The following is a 23,386-nucleotide window of genomic DNA, read 5'->3' as shown; positions in this document are numbered from 1 at the left end:
GCAACAGTTCTTCTTCCACCTGCTCCATCCATTTTGTACACAAAGGGGAGACTTGGCCTTGAAGAAGGGTACTTCTTCAGCCAGCCTTACAAATGTCAAAAAGTTACTAGCCTGCAATATTTGTTTTGCCCCCTCCTCCAAAGTCAGCATCGAAACGCAGCAAAAAAGCGCCTTCTTCCATGAAGGATGGTGGAGGAGAGACACTCTGAGAGTCCACTGTGTTTCTGTGATGACTGCGGATAAGATAAGAGTACACTTCCTTTATAGCTAGCCAAGAAATCAAGTGAGCTGGCTGCTCAGTCACCTGCATGAAATTCCTGGTTGCCTGGGGCTACTAGGCAAGTCATCAAATACAAGGCATTCTTCAGTGATTTTAAAACCGATCCCTTTCACCTTTTGAGTCTTCAAACACATGGATGTCTCCATCCCCTTAGATGCCACTTTAAATTGGTGAAGGCTAACAATACAATACTTTTCCCCCTCTGAGAGCTTGCCATTTCTTGCCAACAGAGGCCTGTGGCACAGATAACAAAGAATGAACAAAGGGTTTGTACCCCTTCTATGTGATGCCTCTTGAAGAGCATGACTGGGAGTTGTGGCTAGACATTACCAAGAAAACATGCCCTTCTGGATTCAGCTACTCCTTTCAAAGAAGTCTTCAAAAGCTAATAAACTTCTTATATTTGTACCGACCTGCTGCCCAGGCGCTTGTCCTGTACTTTTGCAGGCATCCATTGGGGCTGGAGCAGCAGCTGAAGGCATCTTTGCCTTCACTTCCCCATTCTGACCTTTCAGCAGGTGTCTTGCTCAAAAATTCCTCTCTTTGGAAATTCGTAGAGATTGAGCAGACAAGATCAGAAAAACGTCCAAGTTGTTCTTACAAAGCACTTCCCAAACGGAAGCTTCCCCTCCCAAAAGAGGAAGTGAAAGCAGCACCAAAGAAAGAAAAGCTTAAGCAGCCCAGGAAAAAACTCTTAATGAAGAAAAACAAACCAGCCCAGACTTAGGAAGGCCCAAGGATAACGCTGCCCAACACCAAGAACCCTGCACCTTGGACTAACTCTTCCCATCCGGAGACAGGGGCTGAACGCTTGGTTGAAGAGTCCTGCAGGGTTACACCACAGACCAAAGATTAATAGTCTTTTTATAGACCCCAGTTATCACATCAGCTGCCTGACTATACTCAACACTTTTATCAGAAGAAGCTCAATTATTTGTATACCAAACAGATTTTTAATGGCTTTGGAGGTACTTGATAAAGCTTTGTAATTCCATGAGCAATTAGCCTATGCTCCTCCCTACCATTTCTTAGACAATCATGAAGTTGACAAGTCTTATTCCAAGCCATGTTTCAGCGGCTAGAACAGGATCAATCACAACACAGAACCAAAGACCAGGGAGAGGACCAGAGAGGAGGACAAGCGTAATTTTTGCTGCCTTGTTCCTAAACTCAGAGCAAGTTTCCACACTTCTGTCATTTGGGGCTGGAACATCCTATCGTATGTAATTCACTACCTATCAATGTGGGCTGGCTGCTTTGGCATAACCCCAGCTTCTCTCTGGATTTGAAGGGCCCAGCCAGGACCCAAGGAGTGGGTGGGTGGCAACAATTAGCACAACACAAAGAGACTGCAAGCTGATCAACCACTGCACCAGTAAAGGTAAAGGTAAAGGTACCCCTGCCCGTACGGGCCAGTCTTGACAGACTCTGGGGTTGTGCGCCCATCTCACTCAAGAGGCCAGGGGCCAGCGCTGTCCGGAGACACTTCCGGGTCACATGGCCAGCGTGACATCGCTGCTCTGGCGAGCCAGAGCTGCACACGGAAACGCCGTTTACCTTCCCGCTGGTAAGCGGTCCCTATTTATCTACTTGCACCCAGAGGTGCTTTCGAACTGCTAGGTTGGCAGGCGCTGGGACCGAGCAGCGGGAGCGCACCCCGCTGCAGGGATTCGAACCGCCGACCTTTCGATCGGCAAGTCTTAGCCAAATACAGAGGTTGAAATCCAAGGCACAGGGTCAGTAGTAAATGCAGGTCAGTAGTCACTCACTGCTAAAGACCCCGTTGGGGGGAGGAGGTGCAGCAACAGTTACATGCACCCAGAATATGACCACATGGAGTTAATCGTAAGCTGCTCATCTAGCTCTTTTTAGCTGGAGATGCAAGATGTGTGCCCCCCTCCTTAGAGAGTTAGAATCACAGACCTGCAGAATTAGAAGGAATCCTAAAGGTCCTCTAGTCCAACCCCCTGAAATGCAGGAAAATGCAGGTGGCCGTTACGAAGATCAAACCTGCAGCATTGGCATTATCAGCACCATGCTCTATCCAACCGAGCTAACTAGTGCAGGGTGGCCTTCTTTGGTAGACCTGCAATGCGAGGCCTCCCAGAACCTCCTCACTTTGCCTCTGGGAGCCTGGAGGTCGGAGCCTCCCTTTCCAGCTCCATAGAGAAGTGGGACCATTGGGGGGCAGGGACCCTCAGTCTTTCCTGTGGCGAGTGGGACGCCGCATTCTGGGGCCGAAAGAGGCTCTGGCTCGGGGGTCCCTGCGTGAAAGGGAGAGGCTATGGAGGGAGACACACAATATCATCCCTAGGACCCCTCAAGGGCCGTGCAATATACGTCTCCCCCCCCCCGCCCTGTCTTCATCCCCAGGACGCGAGGAGGGAGCGGCGAAGAGGCTCTGGCTCTGCTTCTCGGCTCCCGGGCTCGGGGGCAGCAGCCGAGATCTTGAAGCAACGGGCAACGGCCCCCCGCCCTGCCACGCCCCCCGCGCCCCACTCTCGCCTCCCATTGGCTGACAGGACCCGGGCTTCGCCCAGATACCGAGTCGGAAGAGCCGGCCAATGGGGAGGCCTCGAATCAGGCGCGTGGGAAAGGAAAGAGGGGTTGGCGCCGGCTCGCCCACTGCCTTCTGGGACTCGTAGTACCTGCCCTCTAGTCCTCCCCACCTACAGAACGGAAATGAATGACAGGGAGGACTGCGTTTCCCGACAGCCAACGCGGCGCGGCTTCCCAGCTACGGGTCGCGAGAAGAGGCAAAAGGCCCCCACCTGGTGCTGTTTTCCCTGCCAGGTGTGCAGGTGCAGGTGGTCAGAGGCTGAGGCGGGAGGGGGGGAGGAGGAAGAGGGAGGAGAAGGCCCTGCGCAGCCTCAGCAGCTCCAGCCGCACCAAGCCCTACCTGGAGAAGCTCCCCTGGCATCCCTGGTTGGCATGGAAACTGCCCAGAGCCTTTCTTCCCTCCCTTGCTCATTCCATGGCGCTTCCTCCCAACAGCCCCGGGAGGGAGGCCAGGCTGAGAGGCAGCGACTGCCAGCCCAACCCCAACCCCCCGAGCCCTTCCTTTTTTATTCGCACAACAGCCCTGGGAGGCAGGTCAGCCAGAAGGAGAAGCACGGGAAATGCTCCAAGGCTGCTTATTTGATTGCATTTCTGTCCCGCCTTTTTCTCTGAGGAGTCCAAGGTGGCCCAGATGGTTCTCTCCCTCCTCCTTTAACCCCCACAACAACACTGAGGCAGGTTACGCTGACAGGCACTGATTGACACACACCCCCGAGGACTCTCACCACTGCACCACACTGCCTCTCCTTCGACTTTGCTATGGCAGAAAATCCTGCCTGGAGCCTCCCATCTTTTGGACCTGACCTTCGGCACACTTGCCCCCTCCCCCCAAATTAGTTACCTTTGTTTGGAGGAAAAATACCTGCTACTTTCCCTTTTTCTTCTTCTTTTTTAAAGGCTTGCCTTCTCCGAAGTGTACATGTGATCTTCTCTTTTGCCCCTGGGATATTTCTAAATCCAGGCTTTTAAGGCAAAATTTCCCATTTGATCTAGGACAGGCATAGGCATCCTGGCCCTCCATATGTTTTGGGACTACAACTCCTATGCTCCCTAGCTAACAGGACCAGTGGTCAGGGATGATGGGAGTTGTAGTTCCAAAACAGCTAGAAGGCAGAGGTTGGGGATGTTTTCTTTAAAATATGTGACATACTTTGTTCTTTGTCTCCTAAGAAAGGACTTCGTTGCAACAGAATAAAGATCTGCCTTCAGCTCATTCATCTCTGACCAATAACGAACTTGGAGTCCCTTAAAAGGGGAGTTAGGCCATTAAAGATACACCCCTTAAGTCTGGTAACACTGTGCCAGGTGGGTCTGATGGGAGTTGTAGTCCAAAACATCTGAAGGGTTGGGGCAGACGGCTGAGCTGAATGGGGGGCAACATTCCAGACTTTTCTGTGCTCTCCCTGCATCTCCAGAGGGCAAGGCGATCCTCAGATGACCCCGTGGTGGAAGTTAGGGGAGGGAGTGGAAAATCAGCTTTGCTCGGGAGCATTTTCTTCTTTGGACTACAACTCCCATCATCCTTTGATAATTGGCAATTTTGGCTGCAGCCGATAGGAGTTAGAAATCTGAAGGGCACTCGCTTGGCGGGTGTAGCGCGTGGATGCGGGGGGGGGGGGGACTTCCAGCGTCGATCTTCTACTTGTTTACCCGAAGAAGTATCTGAAGAAGCGTGCATGCACACGAAAGCTCATACCAATAACAAACATAGTTGGTCTCTAAGGTGCTACTGGAAGGACTTATTTTTTTTTTTTGTTTACGCGAGAGTAAGCTCCCTTATACTCGAAGAGGATTTTTACGTCCACGTCACGGGTGACAGAGCTAACAGGGTGGGCATTTCTTTATTTTTGGCTCCCTAGGGCTTCCGTCGCAGCTGCCGCGAAAGGCACGGCGGAACTGGATGCAGCGCATTGATTTAATGATAGATTGACGTCCGCACGTCCAGCTTCCGATTTCTTGGAAGAGAGAGCTGTCCGTAGGAGAAGCGAAATCACAAGGCTTTAAAGTCGCTGCTGTGGCTCCACGCATGCCCAGCCATAAGCAAACGGCAACTGCTGGAGTTCGTGCTCTTTCGAATAGGTGTTATTTCATGCCAGGAAATAAATTGTGAGCTAGAACTTTCTAAAATGCAGCTCCGTGGAAATCAACGCGTCTTTCGGGCGCAACCCAGCACTGGATTTGGGCTGGGAGAATCTCGAGGCGAGCGCAATTTAAAGTGAGCCACGTCTGCTGCAACCTCCCAAGTGTTCTGCATGGAGTGAGGAGTCGGTGGACCTAGGAAACTCTTAAAAGGGGAGGATCACATGCTTCCCCCAGTTTTAAAAGAGTGAGGAGGAATGAGCTGTCTTTCCCATTGGAATTTGAAGGCGCAAAGTTGTTTTTAAAAGGTTTAGAAGGGACTTTTGAAAAACCATTCCCACAGCCCTCAGAATACGACTGGAATGGGAAAGAGCAGAACGTCTATTTTTATTTTTACATTTATATCCCGCCCTTCCTCCAGGCAGCTGAAGGTGGAATACATCGTTCTCCTCCTCTGCATTTTGACCTCCCAACAATCCTGTGAGGTAGGCCAGGCCGGGGGCGAGTGACTGCCCCAACGCCACTCAGTGACAGCTTCACGACCAAGCGACTGGGGATTTGAACCCCGGTATCTCCCAGCTCCTGCTCCGACCCTCGAACCGCTACACCACACTGCCTCTCTCCCTTGCTGCTTCCCTCGGATGAACACCCTGCTGCTGCTGCTGCTGCTGCTCTCTGCCCCTTCCGCCCCGAGAGGGAGTTGTTAAAAAGGAAAAGCGGGAGGGGCGCCGCGAACTCGGAAACTCCCTGGCGAGGCAGTAAGATGCGCCAGTCTATTCTTCGTATCTCTGCCGCTGAGGGCGAAGGTGACGACTGCAGGAGGAGGAGGAGGAAGTTACTTCCGCTAAAAAAAGGCGGGAGTGGGTGGGGGCGTGGGGAACTACACTTCCCAGCGGCCTTTGCGCCCGGTGTGCTTATATATGAGGGCTAGCTATGCGAGGGAGGGGTCCGAGGCGGGGCCGGCCTGGCCCTTTTAAAGGTCTGCGAGGGGGCGAGGGCGGCGGTGCTCCTCGTCAGGCTGCGGCGGGGACCAGGTAACCGGGGGGCGCGGGGGCCTTTCCCCGCCCTCCCCTCCCCTCCTTCGCGCGCCCTGGGGGCCTCCGCTGAGGAGAGCTGGCCCTGTTGAATGACTGCCTGCCGCTTGGCCCTCAGGGCGGTCCCGCCGAGGCCTCCCTTGCTCGCTCCCCCGCGCTGCCCGTGGGCTCCGCTCCGCCTCGCGGGCCGGGCGACCTTCCTCCGCGCCTCGCTCGGGCGGCTGCTGCCGTAAGGCTGGGCTCCGGGGCCCAGTCGGGGTCGGGGTCCGCCCCGCCCGCCCGCCTTCCTTTCCCCTCTATCTCGCCCCAGCGTGAAGTGGTTCGGGAGTCTGGACTGGGGCCCAGGGACCAAATCCTCCCTCGGGGCCCCCGGGCCAGTCCCCGCCTCACAGGCTTGAGCCCTCTTTCCCCAACCCCCCACAGCGGGCAGGGCTGTCAGGGAATCAGTTGACGGTGCAGTGGTTAGAGCGAGAGACCTGGGCCTGGGAGAGCAGGGTTCCTTTCCCCACTCGCCCATGAAGCTTGCTGGGTGACCTTGGGCCAGTCCCTGCCTCTCAGCCTAAGCCTACTTTGCAAGGTGGTTGTTGGGAGCTGGAGAACTATGTAAGCCACCTTGAGCTCCATGGAGAAAATGGTGGGGCAACAAAGAAGTAAATAAATAAGCAAGGCTACACAGATGTGGTGGACCAGGTTGGTGGGACGCTTCAGGCACCAAGTATGGTATCGGTCCCTGGCACATTGTGTGTGGAATCGCTGGTTGCCCATCCCATCGGATACTTTAAGAAGCACAGCTGTGAAATGCATTTGCATGTTTCACCTGCACCCTATTGTCCACTTTGTTTTGCTCAGCTGGTGGGTGGCTGAGGAGGGTGCTGTGTATCCCTACTGGGCCTTTGCAAACATGGCACGGGCACTCAGCTTGCAAGCTGTAACTCCATCTGGTCCAGGCTGGCTTTCATCTGGTTGGGGTGGCTACAGGTAGCCCAAGCTATGGCAAGCAGCAGCCTGCTGTGTAATGTGGAAGGTCTGAGTGGATTGGGTTACACCAGGGGTGCCCAAACTTTTTTCAAAGAGGGCCAGATTTGATGAAGTGAACATGTGTGAGGGCCGTCCAAAGTTGTTGAGCTTTGTAAAAAAATGTTGAGCTTTTAAAAGGATTTAACCCCAAATTTGTTGACATATGCTTCCACGGGGGCCAAATTAGGCTCCCGAAACAGACTTCAGACATGCCTGGGTTACGCTAACTTTTTCTGTAGCATTTAACCCTGTTGTTGATAGGAGAAACCAGACTGGGTCAGCGGGAGCGGGGAGTTGATGGTTTCTGGGTTTTATCAGCAGAAATTTGAACCCAGTGCACTGAGACCACTTGGTGTAAGAGTTGCGCAGGATCAGTAAATGTTTCTTTACTCTGTTTCCTCCTGGTGTCAATCTACTGAGTTTAACTGCACTGTAGCAGACCATAATCTGAAAGAAAAGCAGCTAAGCAAAGCTATCCCCACCCCACCCCACCCCACCCCACCCCACCCCACCCCACCCCACCCCACAATGTTTGAAGAAAGCGTAGTCAGGAACTGGAGGAGTGAAAGGGTAGTTGAACTGAATTGTCTTATGGGGCAGATAAAAAAAGATGAGGCTTCAGGCGGCAGCTGTTTCTTGATGCAGCAGGTGAAGAAGTAACAAGTATTTAATCCTTATCTGTGTTGTTTCTCATGGAAAAGTAAGAAAGCAGTTTTGATTGCTACATTAGAAGCATGCTAAACTCCCAGAATAAATGCTGCATTCTTTACTAGATATCCAAGTGAAGGAGGCAACATAGATTCATATGTGGTTGAAAGCTGTTGGCACAAAGCTGTGTTTGGGGAGCTCCTTGTATTGTATTGTACTGTGCGTGGCATAAAATCCAAGGTGGAAGTGGCTGCAAAGTTGTCAAGTCTGGGAGCAGTATTTGTTTATTATTTACTTCGTATTATTCAACAACTTTTCAACATGTGTGCATTCTTCCCCTACTCCTAGTTAACTTCACAGGCAAATTCTTTTTAGTTCCTTAAATGTGCTGATTGGGGCTAATAGGAGTTGTAGCTGGAAACATTGGGAGGGCACCTGGTTGGGGATGGTTGAACTAGATAGATTCCCAAGGTGAAGTACACCAACAGAAACAAATGAGAGAACCACTCATGGGTGCATTGAGTTCTTCTGCTTTGGAAGGTGTGCGCATCTTTGACATGTTTAATTTACAAAGCCTTGCAAGCTGAAACACATCAATACCAGATTAGTCATATTTTCTGGAAAATTTAAAGAGGCTCTAGGTAAATGCAATCAGAACTGCAGGTATGTATATAGTCAAGGCAGGGCCACTGATTTTGATGAACACATTATCTATAGTTACTTTAGATTTGGTGTAAGAGGTTGATAGCAAGGGTCCCAGAAGATCAATGAAATGCTAGTAACAGATTACCAGGATATGTTGAAAGGCCTAGATTGCTTACAAAAAATAAAATACATAAGCACCACCAGCAGTTCATGCACTTTGGAAGGTGCCAGTGGCCTTATACTGTAAAGGATAAAGATAAAATGGAACTGAATCATATGGGGGGAAATCATTGGTTAAATTACAGAGGAAAAAATAAATTTAAAAACAGTGCTCTAAGTCAGAACTGTCCATTTCTTTACATCCTGCTGAAATAAAACTGCAAATCAATTGCTTGCTGTAAATCTTAATTAAACACATTGTTTTAAAACTGCATGGAGCCTTGGAGGGAACACATGTTTCTCAGATATTTCTCAATATTTTAGAAAAAATACTTATTTATATTACCCATACAGCACAGTAATTGTAATTTTTAAAAGCAACTTCCCATTATATATAACTGCCCAGACCATTCCTATCGCACAAAAAATGAATTCCTTCAGGAGCAAACAAGGGGTGGCAGTAATCACTGGGCAGCCCAGTTTTCCCTCTTCTGTTTAAAGTAAATGTTTGACAGGTACTTTGAGCCAGTTGCAGAGATTACTTAGTTACTAGGCATAAAATAGGAATGAAAGGTTAGCCAGATGGATCAGTAGATTACACTTGTGGCTTTCCAGTACCTGCACCTTGTACCCTAGTACTGTATACGGACATGAAATTATTTCGATGACCAAGAAAGATCTCCTTTTACCCAGGTTGTTCTTTGCAAAGAAAATATATCTTTCATAAGAGGTCATGAATTGACCTTTTGTGTTCATATTTAATTCTAAACCATGTCATTTTAAAAGAGGAACTTGTAATTGAACTTGGTTTTAAATTGTTATTTACTTTTAAAATCATTAACCTATCCACCATAGAAGTTTTGGTGAATTCAGCTAGATGACAACAAGTTCTAGATTGTGTACATTCTCCGTGGTATTATGCAACAGTTGTTACTTTTTATGATTTAATGTCATTTTTCATACTGTATTTGCCTTGATATCTTGTCTTTCTTGGGCTTCCTTTTGGAAATACATTAATGCCTTTCAAATATTAAAAGAAATGAAAATGTTATAGTGTTCTAGGAAGACTAGGCATGGTTATAATGGGAGGGTGAAGTGTGTGACTCAAATTTGATTTCAGGAAAAAAATCTATGTCATATCTTAACCACAGATGTGTTAAAACTTGATGCAAGAGGTTTTAGCTGAAACACCTAGTCCAAAGAACGCTGGTTGATAAAGAGGTCTAGGAATGGTTGCTTATTTAGAAAGCTTATTCCACATATGACAACAGCGTTGACATCTTTAAGACAATTATTGATTCAAGGTGCTGGATTTTAACTGGAGGTCAATCCTTGAAGCAGTATTCAAGCAGTTAGAAGTTGCTTACTAATAAACCTGCTCAATCGCCTTCTGGCCCAATCGCTTTCTAAATCCGGCCCACAGACGGTCCAGGAATTAGTGTGTTTTTACATGAGTAGAATGTGTCCTTTTATTTAAAATGCATCTCTGGGTTATTTGTGGGGCTTGCCTGGTGTTTTTACATGAGTAGAATGTGTCCTTTTATTTAAAATGCATCTCTGAGATATTTGTGGGGCATAGGAATTTGTTCATTATTTTTTTTCAAAATATAGTCCGGCCCCCCACAAGGTCTGAGGGACAGTGGACTGGCCCCCTGCTGAAAAAAGTTTGCTGACCCCTACAGTAAGGCAAACCTTGGTGCAGCAACAAAATGGACTTGGAAGGAGCCAAGTTGTCTATGAACAAATACAGTGGTACCTCGGGTTAAGTACTTAATTCGTTCTGGAGGTCCGTACTTAACCTGAAACTGTTCTTAACCCAAAGCAGCACTTTAGCTAATGGGGCCTCCTGCTGCTGCGCCGCCAGAGCATGATTTCTGTTTGTATCCTGAAGCAAAGTTCTTAACCTGAAGCAGTATTTCTGGAACAACAAAAAAATTTTCCTTCCAGTAGCACTATTTCTGGGTTAGCGGAGTGTGTAACCTGAAGCGTATGTAACTCCTGAAGCATATTTAACCCAAGGTACCCCTGTAGCTTGTTCACATAGTCTTGGTAAGCTTAGGGTGTCATGCGAACCAGGTCTGAAGCTGAAGGGATATCTAATAGCCACTACAAATGATGGGCTTACTTTAGAATAGTAGTACCACAAGACGTCTGAACACCATATATTAAAGCAAGGGTGTGGGGGGACAGTTTCCCTTGCTTGATTTTTTTCCTCAGAAATGTTCATTAATAATTAATAATGAATGGATGCCACTTGCAAATATTAGGCAAGGTTGTCAGTTTCAAAGTCTTAGCTTTGTTTACTAAATATAAGTAATATAAATCAGAATTAAGTTCTGTCTCTAGGAGGATCAACATTTTCTGATGTAAAAGACTCTGTGTGAATTACCCTAACTTGCATAGGAAATATTTCTGTGAAACCCACAGTCACCTACAACTGAGCTATAAACTTGAGAGGCTGTTCCTTGAAGTCTCTGTGGACTCATATCCCAGATTGAAATATTCCATGGAAAACAAGAAAAGAATCCCTGCTGTGTTTCATGAAACAGACGCTGGGAATGAATTCATTGGATTTTTATTTTTAAAGGAAGTGTCATAATCTTCTGGTTGATTACTGTTCAAAATACGAAGCAAATCTTTCAATAAAATGTGAAGAGAATGCAAATATGCAACATTACCTGTGTAGTAAAATGTAGACAATACACAATTATTAGCTTAGAACCAAAGGTAAATCTATGAAGGGAAAAAATGACAAACTAACTTATCTAATTACAGGAAGAACAGGAAATATGCACACAGAGACGGGTACGTTTTATAAGACTTTCCATATTAGTGATGGTGTGTGATAGCAATTTTATATTCTTCTGTAATTAGATGAGCTATTTTGTCATTTTTTACCTTCCATGCATTTAATTTGTGCAATTTCGACTGGCTGGCTGCGTTGTGATATTCTTGGAACTACAGGGATTCTGTTCTTGAGGACTTCTTATGCACATCAACATGTTTTACTTTTCTCTAAATCTTCAGCCAGTCTCCTTGGGCTTAATCCACTAGATGTGTCTTAATGAGGACATGGAGTGTGACTAAATTGAGCCTGGAGGCTTATATTATGTATTTGAGCATGGCTAATCCACTTTTTAGTTCACAACAATAACTTGTTGCATTAAGCCTTAAATGAATCTTCCTTTGTGTGCATGGAAGGAGTGTTGTGATCAGCTTGATAGCAATCTTGGAATCTTTTGTCATGCATGGAAAGAGACGACCCCCCCCCAAAAAAAACCACAACCTTGCAATGGCTGAGAGAGACAAAACAGTTGTCAATAAAGGACGGTCTTCCAAGGTCGGCTTGTGGGAGCGGTAGAGGGGCTTGTCCATCTGTGGGCTGAGTTTGTATAATCCAGACTTGCTGTCACCTTTAGCATGCCTGGACTTCATGCCATCTGAAAGAGGCATTTCCAATTCACAAGCACCCCTTGAATGCAAAGACCTTGCTTCATGCAGCACAGCGAGGGGAGGCGGAGAAGACTGATGCTTAGCTGAGAATTGCAGCTGGCCAGTGAGCAACTTCCTCTTCCCAAGCTGCTGCCCTCCAGATGTTTCATGCTGCAGCTTCCTGTTAGCCCAGCCATATATATGATGCTGGGGGTAATGGCAGTTGTAGCCCCAAATACCTGGAAGGCACCAAGTTGGAGAAGGCTGCTCTAGAGCAAGAGTGGAGAACCTTTGCCTTCCAGGTGTGCTAGTCATGCTTGCTGGGGCTGATGTGGTTCAGCAACATCTGCAAGGCCAAAGGTTCCCTACTCCTGCTCTAGAGTCTCAGAACTGCATGGATTGAGGCAGGGTCCACTAAGGATGCAGATGTACTTATTTTCTTACATTTTAATATCCTGTGTTTCTTCTGCCTTGGCATTAAGGTCAAGGATGAATCAGTGAGGGAACTGGGAAGGCCTTTGTGCATGCATGCTGCTGACTGGAGATGGGGGTAGAAAGTGGGTTGGGAATGCTGCCAGATTGACTCTATCTTTTCTTTTAAATTTTGGTTCAGCTGAGATTAATCCCACACTTTTTTTTCTTTTATTGCAGCAGGTGCCTTCTGATGGTTCCAGTTGGAGGCCTACAGTTGTAGCGAGTGCCCACCCACCCCTCCCTTTTCCTCTTTTCCTTCCCCCCCTCCCCTCCCTCCCTCATCTGAATCTCCCCCCCTCCCCACCACACATGTTGTTGTGTACTTGCACTCACTAATGACAGCGTGGATCATCCTCCCCATTAGCCTCTCTGCCTTCTCGATCACTGGAATATGGATTGTGTAAGAGCTGTCTTGATTGCTGCCTGTGTTCTGCATGAAGGACTAGCCTGGAAAGTGTGTGTGTGGCTGGCTTGTGGCTTCCAGCAAATAAGCAGCAGGTTCTTTCTCTCCCTGAACTGTTGTTCTATTTAGGAGATTGCCAAAGGCAACTCAGCAAATCTGTCCCAAAGCTGTGCTCTGAATAAAAGTTCTAGCTTTTTGTGATAGATCTTGCTGACTCGAGGTTTTGCCCCATTACAGTTTAAACAGCACTTGGGCGACACTTTTGATTATTCTTTACAGTAGATCAGGGTATTCTGGCCAGGGTGGACCCTGTCTTTATCATATAGGGCCTGATTGCCTGACAAAAAGGCACACTGATCACTGTACGGGCAATCTTCCCTTCTGTAGTATTATTAAGAGCTTTTGGCTGCTCTTCCTCACAGCACCAAGGTGGGAAAACTTCCCCTTTGAGAAATGTCAGCAGCTGTGGGGGGTAACAGCCCTGGTGCTGGAGGGACAGGCATAAGTTCCACGATAACATCTTGTCTTCGGCTCTGCAAGGACTCAGAAATAGGCTGTGTCCTTGGCTTACCCTGCAGTTCCCACCTGCAGCCACTGAGAGGAAGTTCTCTCCAGCCTCATAAAAGGTGGTGTGCGCACCACAACTTTACTAGAGAATGTTTGCTGAAAACTGTGGCAGGGACCCTGTGGTGTGCTGTTGTATAGGCAGGCCAGTCTCCCCCAAAGTGGAGACTCACAGGTGTGTTAGACACCAGCTCCCATCAGCCCCAAACTCCTGGAGGGTGGCTGGGTTGGAGAAGCCTGTAATACACCTTTAGCATGCCTCCATTCCAGTGGGGACAGAATGGAAGGTGGTGCTGTGCGTTGCTTTTATGGAAAAGGGTTTTAATGTTTCCCTACTCTTTGGGCCCCGGCTCTGGATAGCCAGCTCAGTTAACAGCACTTTGGGAAAGTGCCCTTGTTTTTGGTCCCAGTTACACAGCGGCTGCCACTAATGATTGCTTGTGATGAGGACTACATGCAGCTGAGGAAACATTGCAGAATCATAGAATTGTAGGGCCGGAAGGAACCCAAAGGATCATTCTCGTCCAACCCCCTGCAGTGTAGGAATCACAGCGAAAGAATCCCTGATAGGTGGCCATCCAATCATCTGTTTTAAAACCTCCAATGAAGGAGAGTCCGCCTTCTTTGGGAGTCTGTACCACTTAAAGTCAGAAAATTCTTCCCAATTTTTAGTCAGAATCTCCTTTCTTGTAACTTGAATCCATTAATTCAGGTCCCCCCTCTGGAGCAGCAGAAAACAAGCTTGTGTCGCCTTCCATATAGCAGCTCTTTAGCTATTCAAAAATGGGTATCATATCACCTCTCAGTCTTTTCTTCTCTCTCTCTTTTATTTTTATTTTTCAAAAACATACACACTAATCACTCACAAATACAGAAATACAAAATAATAACCATAAAAAGGAAGTAAAAATACATCCATGTGGCTTCCCTCCCCCAAAACTCATCATCCCTTAATCTTTAAATTCTTGTTTACATTGCATCTTACGCATCTCATCCTTAATATTCTTAATATAGTAATTTTTTATAGTTCTACTTTACAAGCAATCTATACATATCGACATGTTGTCCTTAGAACAATGTTTAATCATACAATCTTCAAAACATTGCCATTCTAACCCTAGTTCCTGATTTGTCTGGTATCTTATGGCTGCTATCTGACATCGATCTTCAAGAGCCATTCCCACTGATCTATTTGAATTGCATGGCCAATGTCTTGGGCTCATTCGACCATTACTTTCTTTATTTCTCCGTCTTTTAGGTCCCATTCCAGTATCAGATCATACACTTTGGATAATAGTTTCTTATTGTTTTTTAATAATACTTTTTGTCATTTAGATTCTTCCTTTCCAAAGCCTATTTTTTTATCCAAATTGAAAACATTATTTACAGTGGTGCCTCGCAAGACGAAATTAATCCGTTCCGCGAATCTCTTCGTCTTGCGGTTTTTTCGTCTTGCGAAGCACGGCTATTAGCGGCTTAGCGGCTATTAACGGCTATTAACGGCTATTAGCGGCTTAGCGGCTATTAACAGCTTAGCGGCTTTAAGAAAAAGGAAAAAAACTCGCAAGAACTCGCAAGACGTTTTACTTTATTGTAACCAAGGTAGGTGGGACGCGGGTGGCGCTGTGGTCTAAACCACAGAGCCTAGGGCTTCCCGATCAGAAGGTCGGTGGTTCGAATCCCCGTGATGGGGTGAGCTCCCGTTGTTTGGTCCCAGCTCCTGCCCACCTAGCAGTTCAAAAGCACATTAAGTGCAAGTAGATAAATAGGTATCGCTCCGGCGCGAAGGTAAACGGCGTTTCCATGCGCTGCTCTGCTGGTTCATGCTGGCCACATGACCCAGAAGCTATCTGTGGACAAACGCCAGCTCCCTCGGCCTATAGAGCAAGATGAGTGCTGCAACCCCAGAGTTGACTGGACCTAACGGTCAGGGGTACCTTTACCTTTAACCAAGGTAGGCATGCCACCCATATCTGTTATCAAAGCTCTCTAAATCCAGTATGTCTGTTTTTTTCTAACAGAATCCAGTCTTTGATCCAAATTAGACACGTGTGTCAGTCTTCTCTTTTCTCATAAGGCTTGATTTCCAGACCCTTGATCATCGTGGTTGCCCTCCTCTGCACACCTTCTAGCTTGTAAATATCCTTCTTAATCTGTGGTGCCCAGAACAGGACACAAGACTCCAGACAGGGTCTGATCTAGAGCCACCTGTTCCATGTGGGTCCAGCAGAAAAAAGCAAAAGCTGTTTGATAGTGGAATGGTCTCCCTTGGGAGGATTACGGACGCTCCTTCATTGGAGGTCTTTAAGCAGAGGTTGGATGGCTGTCTGTCATGAATGCTTTAGATGAGATTCCTTCATCACTGGGCTTGTTCCAGATGAACTTGGGGTGCCCTCCAGCTTTACAATTCTTCTTCTATGACAGAAGCACAGAGGCAGACAGACGGGGTGGAAATGTCCTAACCCAAACACAAACCATCTTCTGTGGCAACTACAGCCCTGTATAAACAACCTGGGAGCAGGAATTTGCTTGGGGGAGCAGGCGGGTTTCAAGCCACAGCAAATCAGCTGGCCACTGCAACCTGTGATTTGTGCATTTGCTGAGAAGTTAGTGTTTTTGGCATTGATGTGGAACAACATTACACAGGAGCCTATAGGCCTGTGAGTGAAAAGCTGGTTTTGCGTGGTTCTCTTGTAGCATTTTGGACAGGCAGCTGTGGCAGGGAAGATAAGGCTGCCTACAAGTCTCTCCTGCTATTATGACCCATCAGCCCTCGGATCTGTTCTGGGTTAGCCTTGTTGCAATGGCTTCGTGCCCCCAAGGAAGCTCTCTCAAGGGAAGCAGCTTCCCTCCTCAAACATACTTAGGTGCAAACATAGGAATCCTCTCCTGCTTGAGAGCCTCGCTGGACACAGACTGCAACTCAGTAGTAATTTGTCAGCCTAAAATTGGAGGTGGCTGCTGAAGCTGAACCTGCAGGCGAATTGGAGAGCAACAGTTGCATTTTTATCTTTGTCTCCCAGATGCTTCTTTGGAACAGCCCTCCTAGCTTGGATCTCTTCTCAGCAGGGCCAGTTTCCTGGGTAAACAACACAAAAGCAGAGAGCAGGTTGAGAGTTCCCAAAGCTCATCGGATTGTGGAAATTTTCCAAAGTCCTTTGTCTTGGTGATGGAAATTTCCAGTCTTGGGGGTGACACATTTTACTGCTGCTTTATTGCGTACCCTGGGGAAAAGCAGTGGAGCAGGAATTGCAATTGCCTGGGGCAGTGTCACCTCTGGTCCACTCTGAACAGATGGGAACTTGAAATGCACCCAGAGAGTGTGTGAGCAGGGCTTTGGGCAAAAACTCTCGGGCTGGGATACAAGGGATTCCAGAGCAGCAGGTTTAAGCAGTTTAAGGAGCAACACCAGCCCCTTCCCAGTGCCCTTAGCCTTTACTGGCATATAGGGAAGGGAGAGGCAGAGTCCTTTGAATCCTCCTTGGCTGCCTTAAAGACCTACACTGGTCCTCTGATAGGTCAGGGGAAAGGGAGACATTTGTCTTCATCTTAGTTCCTCTTAGGGGCAACCCGAGCAGGTTTTTCTTTTTACTTAGAACAGCTTAAAATATGTTTGCTGCCTGTAAACCTGAATTGTTCTTGGCATAAAAAGAATGTTTTGAACACCTTCCAGAACTCTGTTGCCATTCTTGTGCATCCCGTTGTAGGCTTTTAAAGCTTATTTGTTTGTCTGCTTTGAGTTATACAAAGCTAATTGGATGTGCTTCGCTTTTGGAAAGTCAGCTTCAGGTGGTATAGGCGATATAATCTTTGAACAATTGTAATATAATTTTTATTTGCTGATCCGGCCCCATTTGGCTGCTATGCTCACACATTTTGGTCTGAATGCTTTCATGTCCAGTCCACCCTTAACTGTATTTTTCTGTTCTGCCTCTCGCAGGTATGCCATGGCAGTAATGAACCACCATGTGTGTCCTGTTGAGAACTGGTAAGTCCTTCCATAAAGCAAGAGGACAGAGTCCTAGCTCAGGGGGAGAGCAGCTGCTCTGCATGCAGAAGGTCCCTGATTTGCACCATAGAATCTCCTGGTAGGGTTGGGAATGTCCCCTGTTGAAAACAAATCCTAGAGAATTGCTGATAGAGTGTAGACAGAACTGAGCTAAGTGGACTAGTGGTCTGACCCAATATAAGACAACTTCATACGTTCCTAGTCTTGTTAGCTTCTTAACATTCCTTGTCCTGCAAAACTGGCCCTGTTTCTTGTTTGTACCCCTTCTTGGAGCACGTTACATTGCCAGCTAACCTGTCCAAACTGTTGCAGGTCATATAATGAGTCCTGCTCTGCTGATTCTGCCAAGCATGGATACCCCAAAAGCTGCTGCACCTTGGAGGATGTCCCTTTGATCAGGTGAGCCGGGAAAGAATTGTAATGGCTTGCAATGGAGCTGTTCTGGGTACAGAGGCTATCCCTGCATCCCTTTTGGGTGAACCAGTTCTGGCTGGAGTTAAAATTGGGCATTGCCTATATGAACATAAGATCCTGTTGCATCAAGCCAATAATAAGTCTAGTCCAGCATCCTGTTCTCACAGTGGCCAGTCACATGCCTGGAGGAAACCTGCAAGCAGAATTCAAACGCAAGACCACTCTCTGTGAATGTGTCTAATCCTTTTAAATTGTCTAATTCTCTTTTAAATTGGTGGCCATCACTGCCTCTTGTAGGTGTGAGTTCCATAGTTCAACTCTGCACTGCATGAAGAAGTCCTCTTTTTTTATCTGCCCTGAATCTTCCAACATTCAGCTTCATAGGATACCCATGAGATATAATGTTATGAGACAGAGAAAACCTTTTCTCTATGCCATGCATAATCTTATAAACTTTTGTCATGTCACCTCTTACTTGCCTTTTCTCGTATTGTACTTGGCTTGGTCAGAAATAGCTGTTTTCCCAGTTGTGCCATCTTACAATGACTTCAGAAGTCCATCAGTTTGGCAACATCCAGGCATATGTGTAGAACAAAGGCTTCCTTGCTGGTTTCTCTCAGCCATGCTAACATTCTTGATTCTTTTCCCCCTGCAGTAAATGTGGCACGTATCCTCCTGAAAGTTGTCTCTTCAGTCTTATTGGGAATGTTGGGGCTTTCATGGGTAAGTGCTGCTTCTCCCCTTTCTTCACATCTGGCCAGCAAGCCTCAGTAGACAGGATCCATTCCCTCCTGAAGCATAATCTTCCCAGGATACGAGCCCCTGAGAGAGAGGCTTTTCCAGAGCGAGTGCCTGACTTTCAAGGGGCATACAGGAAGCCGGCCTGGTTGTAGAGGAAACGCCTTCTGCCTGCCAAATGTGGCTAAAGGTTGTCTTGTGAAGAGCCAGGGACTGAGGGAAACCCCAATCCATTGCTCGAGGGTCTGTGTTGCATCCAGGGGCATCCTGAAGGTTGACAGTTAACTTCCTGGAAACATCCACATCTGCTTAGTCTTTCTCCACATTTTTATACTGATAGACTCTTGAGTCCAGGGGCTTTCTTTCCTTTTCCTTTCTCAAAGCATTCTGCTATCAAAAATGTGGGGGAATATGGAGAAATTTTAAACTTCTGTGACCAAGCAATCAAAAGTGGTCTACACCAAGTGAAACTGAATTCTTTGACCTGTGTAATTGGAAAGAATCCATTTAACTCAGGCATAGGCAAACTCAGCCCTCCAGATATTTTGGGACTACAACTCCCATCATCCCTAGCTAACAGGACCAGTGGTCAGGAATGATGAGAGTTGTAGTTCCAAATGATCTGGAGGGCCAAGTTTGCCTATGCCTGATTTAACTTATTGTGACTCTGAGTCACGGAAGACACAAGGGAACCAAATCTTCCACCCACTGGAGCCTGTGTTCACTCTTGCCCCTGGCTGCTGGGATTCCAGCAGGTATTGCCCACATCTTTGCAGTGGCAGAGTGAGAAGCATGCTTTATTTTATAAAAATAAAAAGGTTGACCTTTTCAAGAAGTTGGGCTCTGTACCCAGGGGCATATCCTGTACTTCCACAGAATTGCAGTGCATACATAAGAGTGTTGCTGCTAATTTGTGGGGGCATGAGGGGGCCCCCTGTGCTGCATGGTATGTCCAGTGAGTGTTTGTCTCACAACTTGGAGCAGAATCCATGGTGCCCTCTCCTTAATCTCTCTTGCTTCCCCCAACAGTGCTGGTGATCTGTTTCCTGCGCTATGGGCAGCTGATAGAACAGAGCCACAGTTCCTGGGTGAACACAACTGCGCTGATCACAGGCTGTACCAACGCTGCTGGCCTGGTTGTGGTCGGCAATTTCCAGGTTGGCAGAAATTTGGGGAGGCAGCACTGGGTCTCAAAGCAGCTCCCATTTGGGAGTGACATAGTTGAGTTCCTTTTCACCTGGAGTGACCTCTTGCCTCTGGCAAGGCTGGATTATGGCCCATAGCGGGGGTGGACAGGGCAAGAAGCAGAGGACAGAGGATTTTATTTATCCAGTCACCCTAGGCAATATGTACCATCTGCAAAGGCAGCCCCACCCCACGTCCTCTGCGTTGGAACAACCTAATGCACACATGGAGGAGATGCGCTTTGGAGAGCTACTGACTGGGGGATGGAATGAGGGAGGGGGTGGCTTGAAGCGACTGGGGCGGGAGCCTTCCCCCAAAGCAAAATTCTCTTGGCAGTGAGGCTGTGCAGGAGAATTTCCTTTGTAGACTGTGGCCCCTGCTTGTCAGCAAGTGTAGGGGAAGATGCCATTTGACTTGGTGAACCCATGACACTTTGGCGGGATGGGAGACTTTTCTTAACTGCCTAAAAATGGAACGAGGAGACCTGCCTTCTTAAAAATAATAATGGGAAAGGTCAGGCTTCCACAATGGAACATGATTGCTCCAGTACCTGTGTTTGGGCTCTCCTTGTGCTTTAGGTGGACTATGCCAAATCCCTTCACTACATCGGAGCCGGTGTGGCCTTCCCGGCAGGCCTGCTTTTTGTCTGCCTTCAGTGTGTCCTCTCCTACCATGTTGCCATCTCTGTCCTGGACTTCTGGATGGCACACCTACGTGTCTTCCTTACCACTGTGGCCTTAATTTCCCTTGTCCTGAGTATCCTTTTCTGGTGGCAGGGTGCGCTACAGGGGGACACCCATTCCTCTAGAGAATCCCCTCCTTTCTCACACAGGATTTCCTTTCTCCTGGGATAGGTGATCGCTTGAAGGGCTTCACCAGGGCTGCGTTATCCTGTGGTTCTTCAGCTTGCCCTCTTGATACCTGTGCTCCCAACCCTGGCCCTGTGCTTCTCTTCTGGCCAGAGACAAGAGGGACCTGCAGCCTCCCAGCTAACTCCTGTCCCCTGACCATGTTGGCTGCAAGGGCTGGGGGAAGTCTGCATCCAGCAACATGGAGAGCCACAAGTTTGCTATCTAAGCTTTTGGGCAGGCATGGGGAACCTTTGGCCCTCCACATGCCACTGGTGCCAATAGATGTAGTTCACAAACACTTGGAGAGCCAAAGTTTTCCACACTTTTTAGGCATTTGCAGTTTACACACACAATTAATTGCCTGGGCGTATTTCAGGAAAGTTCTCTGATCCACTGCTTCAAACTGGGCTCAAGATCTTGTTTGTTCATGCGCTGGGAAGGGGTTGCAGCCAGCTAGCCAGCCCCTCATCCTCTCCACACATCCCATTTGCCACAGGTGTCTCAGTTCCCTGTCACATTTGGCCAAACGTATAGATCCTTAAGGAGGTCACGACTTCTCAAACCAAAACTTTTTTTTTACACAAGTAACTTTATGCAGTTGACTGCCCGCCAGTTGAAATTACACAAGTTAAATGCCTGGAAGGCAGAGAGCTTAAAAGCTCCTTTTGCACAGGAGTTTCCTGTCATGGAAAGAGCTTTTAAGCTCCGTTTTGCTCATCAGACTCTGGGAGGGTCTGGCAAGATCTTGCGGGAACTTGGGTGGCTCTGCAAGAACTTGCAGGAGCCTCCCAGAGCCCAGTAAAGCAAACCTTGCTTAGGGGCTAATACCTGTTTGGTGCACCAGCTCCAGATGGCAAGATCGTTTTTGTGCCATCTCTGGAGTGTCACCCCATGCCAGATGCGAGTTTGCTGCATTTACATCCTTTCCTATCAATGGAACCTTAGGAGGTGTCCAGGTGGTTCCTAAGTGATCTCCTATCCAGGTGCTGACCAGACCCATCCTGTTTAGTAGTTTTAGGAAGGTGGGGTCCACAGCCTGGGCCTATGGAGCTGAGTCCTAAAGCACCACCAGAGCCCAATAGGTGGCTGTATCAGTTCTTTCTGTCATGTCTCAGGAGTGGACGGACTTCAGGCTTGCCAAGTCTACTTGTTTTTGTTTTAAACTATAAATCCAGGATATACCAGCCAGAGCCAGGTGTGAAAGACTCACACTCCAAATTAAAAACAGGTTGCTTCTGTATATAGACTGCGTATAGAATTTGTTTTAAGAATTTTAATGTAGTTGTCCTTCTCACACAAGAAAATCTGCTGGTAGCTTTCTTAATTTTAGCAGTATAACTGAGGAGACAAACGTTACTTTGAGGCTAGATAGGAGCTGGAAAGCCATTCTAATCGATTGGCAAACATCCAGAGGTGTACTAGAGAGCCAGTGTGGTGTAGTGATTAGAGAGTTGGGCAAAGACCTGGGAGACCAGGGTTCCAATTTCCACGTGGCCATGAAGCTCACCTGGGGGACAAGCCATTTCCTCTCAGCTTAACCTACCGTATTTTTCACTCTATAAGACGCACCAGACCACAAGACGCACCTAGTTTTTGGAGGAGGAAAACAAGAAAAAACATATTCTGAATCTCAGAAGCCAGAACAGCAAGAGGGATCGCTGTACAGTGAAAGCAGCAATTCCTCTTGCTGTTCTGGCTTCTGGGCTAGCTACGCAGCCTGCATTCGCTCCATAAGACACACACACATTTCCCCTTTTTAGGAGGGAAAAAGTGAGTCTTCTAGAGCAAAAAATGCGGTACTTCACTGGATTTTTGTGGGGATTAAATGAGGGGAGAATTGGGTATGCCACTTTGAGCTCCTTGGAGAAAAAGTGGGGTATAAATGCAATAGCTTAAACAAATGAGTAGTAGGTCCCAGTTCTGCCCACTCTTGCTCAAAGAGGGCATCTTCTGCCACCATCACAAAGCCAGCCAAGCCAACACACCTTCCGCAGGCATGCCTACTTTTCCTTGACTCTCCCACAGGTGGAATATTCTTCATCCATGAGAGCTTCCTCCTGCAGCACCTGGCTGCCATCTGCGAATGGGTCTTCGTCATTGACATCCTCATCTTCTACGGCACTTTCACCTACGAGTTTGGTGCTGTCTCCAATGACACCATGGTGGCTGCGCTGCAGCATTCGAACAGCAGGGGGTGCAAATCACCAGGCAGCAGCAGCACCTCAACTCACCTTAACTGTAACCCTGAGAGCATCGCTATGATCTGAGGGAAACGGGTGGGGATGGCTTTGCTTTTCCATCCCACATCCGGCAGCTTTGGTGAGCTGCCTTTTTTTCCCCCAATGGGGGAAGAGGGGCACCTTTTCCCTCCTGGGGATTTTAATTTTGTACCAAAAGATTTTTTTAAAAAAAGAAAAATATTATTGCTGCCAACACTCCCCTCTAATTCCCCTCTGCCGTTGCTCGGTGCTGCACTTTTAAGGGAGGAAAGACAGTGCCTATTTGTCTAAGAGCACTGGATGGCAGGAGGCAGAACTCTCAAATAAGCCCCCCACCTATATACAGTGGTGCCTCGCAAGACGAAATTAATCCGTTCCGTGAGGCTCTTCGTATAGCGGTTTTTTCGTCTTGCGAAGCAAGCCCATTGACACCTTAGCGGATTAGCGCTACAGCTGTCAAGCGGCTTCCAGCGATCAGCTGTTAAGCGGCTTATCAGCGGAACAGCTGATAAGCGGCTTAGCGGCTTAAGAAAAGGGCGGAAAAAGCGGAAAAAACCCGCGGGGGGACGCAAGATTATTTTCGTCTTGCGAAGCAACCCCATAGGGGAGTTCGTTTTACGAAGCGCCTCCAAAACGGAAAACCCTTTTGTCTAGCGGGTTTTTCGTCTTGCGAGGC

General features: G+C 47.6%; 1 protein-coding gene and 2 long non-coding RNA genes across 4 annotated transcripts; 2 read left to right on the top strand and 1 right to left on the bottom strand.

Annotated features, from left to right (window-relative positions):
- The first annotated feature begins 696 nt into the window (after positions 1-696).
- LOC309376333 lies at positions 697-2,778 on the top strand. Its single transcript, XR_014171165.1, has 3 exons — positions 697-870; positions 903-1,673; positions 1,995-2,778. It is a non-coding gene; the product is annotated as an uncharacterized lncRNA (long non-coding RNA).
- Positions 2,779-5,836: 3,058 nt separating this feature from the next.
- On the top strand, positions 5,837-22,924 carry TMEM150A (transmembrane protein 150A). 2 transcript variants are annotated; one of them, XM_081922585.1, is made up of 7 exons: positions 5,837-5,952; positions 17,235-17,282; positions 17,616-17,702; positions 18,373-18,440; positions 19,485-19,612; positions 20,219-20,396; positions 22,517-22,924. In XM_081922585.1, exons 1-7 carry the CDS (start codon positions 5,852-5,854, stop codon positions 22,756-22,758), a joined length of 852 nt encoding a protein of 283 aa, XP_081778711.1. In that variant the 5' UTR covers positions 5,837-5,851; the 3' UTR covers positions 22,759-22,924. The 2 variants fall into 2 exon arrangements, with proteins under 2 accessions (XP_081778711.1, XP_081778710.1); XM_081922584.1 differs by lacking the exon at positions 5,837-5,952 and adding an exon at positions 12,574-12,727.
- On the bottom strand, positions 6,509-7,567 carry LOC309376337. The gene is made up of 2 exons (XR_014171169.1): positions 7,477-7,567; positions 6,509-7,441 (listed from the first exon to the last, which is right to left on the bottom strand). It is a non-coding gene; the product is annotated as an uncharacterized lncRNA (long non-coding RNA).
- Positions 22,925-23,386: the final 462 nt, after the last annotated feature.

Source organism: Podarcis melisellensis, assembly GCF_964234715.1.
Source record: "Podarcis melisellensis genome assembly, chromosome: 8".
Lineage (NCBI taxonomy): Eukaryota > Metazoa > Chordata > Lepidosauria > Squamata > Lacertidae > Podarcis > Podarcis melisellensis.
Note: the sequence above shows the minus strand (reverse complement) of the source record. Positions and strands in the feature narration are given on the sequence as shown.